A 3,225-nucleotide genomic window follows, 5' to 3' on the forward strand; every position below is an offset into this window, starting at 1 on the left:
GACAAAAGTTTTGTAGTTATTACCACATGGTACAAGCTACATACAGGAGCAAACGAGACCTTCCCACCAGAAGAAATCAACACAGGAAGCTAATGCAACAACAATTAGCAGCTCTAGCTACTTCAAATCCCTGATTTCACCCCACAAATAACTACCAAACATAGTCAAATTTTCAGCTCCAAGATCACAAGTCAGTTGCTTGCATGCCCAATTCTCATCTAAGTCATCATACAGTATTAATTAATTCTCCTAATTAAATCTCATAAACATTCTGACCATCTTTGCTCAATTTTAGTTCATAATTCTTCCATAGGGATCACCAAAGAAGTACCTGAAGCAGCTCTCATTCATGGCATTGCCTGCATTGTTGTTAGCCGGCGTATTGCCACCGTCATTTAGCCTTATTGTGGGCTCGATCCCTTGTTCATTGCAGTAGGGCACTCCTCCTTGATCACAACCAGATTCATGATTCGGATGATAATATGTGCAGCTTCTTGAGTTCTCCTTTCTCTTCTTGCTGCACTTGAGTAGATAACTACTGACACTATCCCACTTTTCTTTGCACATGAAGCCACTCCTTTCATGTCCGAGACAAGCCATTTTGTTGGCTATTTCCTCCCACAGCATCTCTTCTGAGACCCCACGTTCTTGGAACTTTACTTCCATTGCGGTTCTCAATTGGATCAATCTTGCAATCTCGCTTTCCGGCCATATATCGCCTCTCAAGTAATTCTGGTTCATGGCCTTGTTCCCACAGACGTTCTGGTTTTCGCTCACCACCCTTATTTCTTTCCCGGACAATCTGTGGAAAGCTTCCATCAAAGCAGCATCCCTCGCTTCAATCCAGGCTCTCTCACTAGCCCACAGCTTCTGCTCTCTCTCTATCCTCGCAGAATCTTGTTTCCTCCATTCTTCCTCCCTTAACATCCTCTCCTGCTCCTTGTGCTCAATAATACTCATCATTTTCTCCATCCATGCCTCCTGTTTCTCCATCAGTTTACTCATTTGTGCATCAATGAAGCCTCTAATCTTACCTTTCAAGCTCCTTTTCCCCCTTCTTTTCTTCTCTACATTGAGATCACTATCATCCGATGAATTTGTTGCATACGCATCAGAAGAATTTGAGAGACTGGTGTCCGACAGCTTCAGACCCGGATAGGGTTCTTGATTATGAGCTAAACAAACGTTGTTATTCGCAAAATTGTAGTGAAAACTGCCACCAAGAAACTGATTTTCCGACACTGAAGCTGATGAATTGTTAGTCTCACCATAGAGAGCTTCAAGTTGTCTGAAGAACCTGTAATGTTTGCCATCTTGCCTCCCGGCCTTGCCTTCTTTGGTCTTCTTGTAATACTTGTACAAGTTCTCAAACTTCTCCCTGCATTTCTTGCCGCTCCTCTGATATCCATGTTCCTCAGACATTATCCTGAAATTAAAAAATATGAATTATTTTATTTTAGACAAAATAAAATCCCTTCTTTTTTTCTTATAATAAATACTGAGATATCTAGAAATGAAGTAACTGCAGTACTTGAATTGAACCCTAGTTTTTCTGTACGGAAACTGTGCAAAAGCTTCATGTGATAATGATATTTGCCAAGGATGGGCAAACTCATGCGGTTCCTTTGATTCAGTGGTGTAGACAAACTCCATTTAGGACATGACTGTTCGAGAGTCCACAGAAAGCTGTTTGTAGAACTTGTTGGGGAGGAGATGCTGCTAGTGCTAGCTAGTTCGCGTCTTTTCATGAATACTAAAGCTTGGAAATCTTTTACCATAAAACCCAAAAGATTGGCCTTTGTTGAAGGAGAAAATATGACACTTGGTTCTTGTTTACAGACATGATTGTGAGTTTACCTTACCTCGTAGAAATCTAGAATGAGCAGGTTAAAGTTAAAACTTACAGCTGCTGATTCTTAAACTGAAGCTTCAAACTACGCTGCTGTCATTTTCTTGAAGAAAATAACCAGATTGTTTAATCAAAATCTGCTGATAAGAGCAAACAATTTGGTGAAAGAGAAAAAGGAAAGAAAATTAGACCCTTTTATTGTTCAACCATGTGAAATTTTTTATTTCTTCTCTCTGAGCTCAACTGTAAAAAATAATGAGAGAAATACTTTCCTGGGCAACTGGATTTGAGTTGGAACACCTAGCTAGAGAGTAGAGAAGTGTTTGTTGTGGAGTTAAAAACTAGGTTAACTAAAATCATGTGTTGTGTGTATAATAACATATATATATATATATATATATACCTTGAGACTTCATCCCACAAGGGACCCTTCTGATTGGCCTCCTTGAATTTGGGGTTAAGCCTTGATCTGATCTCAAGAAGAGTAAGTGTTTCTTGCCTAGGCCACCTCCCCGTACCACCGTCTCCGCCGCCTCCCCCACTACCAGCATCCATCTCGAAACTAATTAAATGGCCACCAGCGGCGACGCTACTGGATGCAGCACCTCCAGTATTAGCTGTAGTTACACTAGCAGTAGAATCTGAGCGAAACATGAGCATATCGTAGGGGTTGGTAGATATGAATTCCGGCGGCCGAGGTGTGGCCGGAAAGAAAGCCCCCCCACTGATGTACTGCCTTAGATCTGCCATCCCGTATTGATCTTCCATGTTCAGGAAACACAAAAAACCACACAGTAGCCTTTCTTGAGGGGAGAGAGAGAGAAGGATGGTAAGAAGGGGGACAACGGCGAAAGGAGCGACAGTCCCGGATAGTGTCCTAATTACAGATGAAAAGGTTTTGAATTTGTGTAGAGGACAATGGACCCATTTCTCTGTTTCCACTCCAGCTGCATCAATGTAATATAAAGGTCTCTCCCTTTCTTGTGTATCTATCTACTTTGTAATGTATAGGGTTTCAAGCAAAAGGTAGAGTATTGTCGTATGAGATACGTACGTACGTACGTATGTAGAGCAAATAAGTGGTAGGAGGCAAATAAAGGGTAGACAAGTGTCGAATGGTAAGAAAGTTAAAATGCTTCACAACCCTTCTTTCTTGCGCTTCTACAGTGATCGGATTCTGCCTTTTTCCTCTCTCTCTCTCTCTCTCTCTTATTTTCTAGTTATTTTCTCTCTCTCCACGCCCGCTGCTCACAACTCAAAACCCACAATGGCGAAACAGGAAAACTCTCTCTCTCTCACTCTCTCACACACACACACACAAACAGGGGTTTTGACCAGGAATCTGTACTCTGTGTAAGATAAATTCAATACGATGA

General features: G+C 41.5%; 1 protein-coding gene across 1 annotated transcript; it reads right to left on the bottom strand.

Moving 5' to 3' along the window:
• Positions 1 to 2,834, bottom strand: LOC105179555 (trihelix transcription factor PTL-like). Its single transcript, XM_020691354.1, has 3 exons — positions 2,253 to 2,834; positions 1,269 to 1,426; positions 1 to 1,175 (listed from the first exon to the last, which is right to left on the bottom strand). Exons 1-3 carry the CDS (start codon positions 2,615 to 2,617, stop codon positions 292 to 294), a joined length of 1,407 nt encoding a protein of 468 aa, XP_020547013.1. The 5' UTR covers positions 2,618 to 2,834; the 3' UTR covers positions 1 to 291.
• Between the last annotated feature and the right edge of the window lie 391 nt (positions 2,835 to 3,225).

Source organism: Sesamum indicum, unplaced genomic scaffold (genome assembly GCF_000512975.1).
Source record: "Sesamum indicum cultivar Zhongzhi No. 13 unplaced genomic scaffold, S_indicum_v1.0 scaffold00165, whole genome shotgun sequence".
NCBI lineage: Eukaryota > Viridiplantae > Streptophyta > Magnoliopsida > Lamiales > Pedaliaceae > Sesamum > Sesamum indicum.

What these genes read in the sequence shown, in the direction of transcription:
- LOC105179555 (XM_020691354.1), bottom strand. Translation starts at nt 2,617, where the DNA reads ATGGAAGATCAATACGGGATGGCAGATCTAAGGCAGTACATCAGTGGG. An exon ending in TTGTGGGATGAAGTCTCAAG is followed by an intron (nt 1,427 to 2,252) that starts GTATATATATAT and finishes TTTTAATTTCAG; the next exon opens with GATAATGTCTGAGGAACATG. An exon ending in ACAACTTGAAGCTCTCTATG is followed by an intron (nt 1,176 to 1,268) that starts GTGAGACTAACA and finishes ACGTTTGTTTAG; the next exon opens with CTCATAATCAAGAACCCTAT.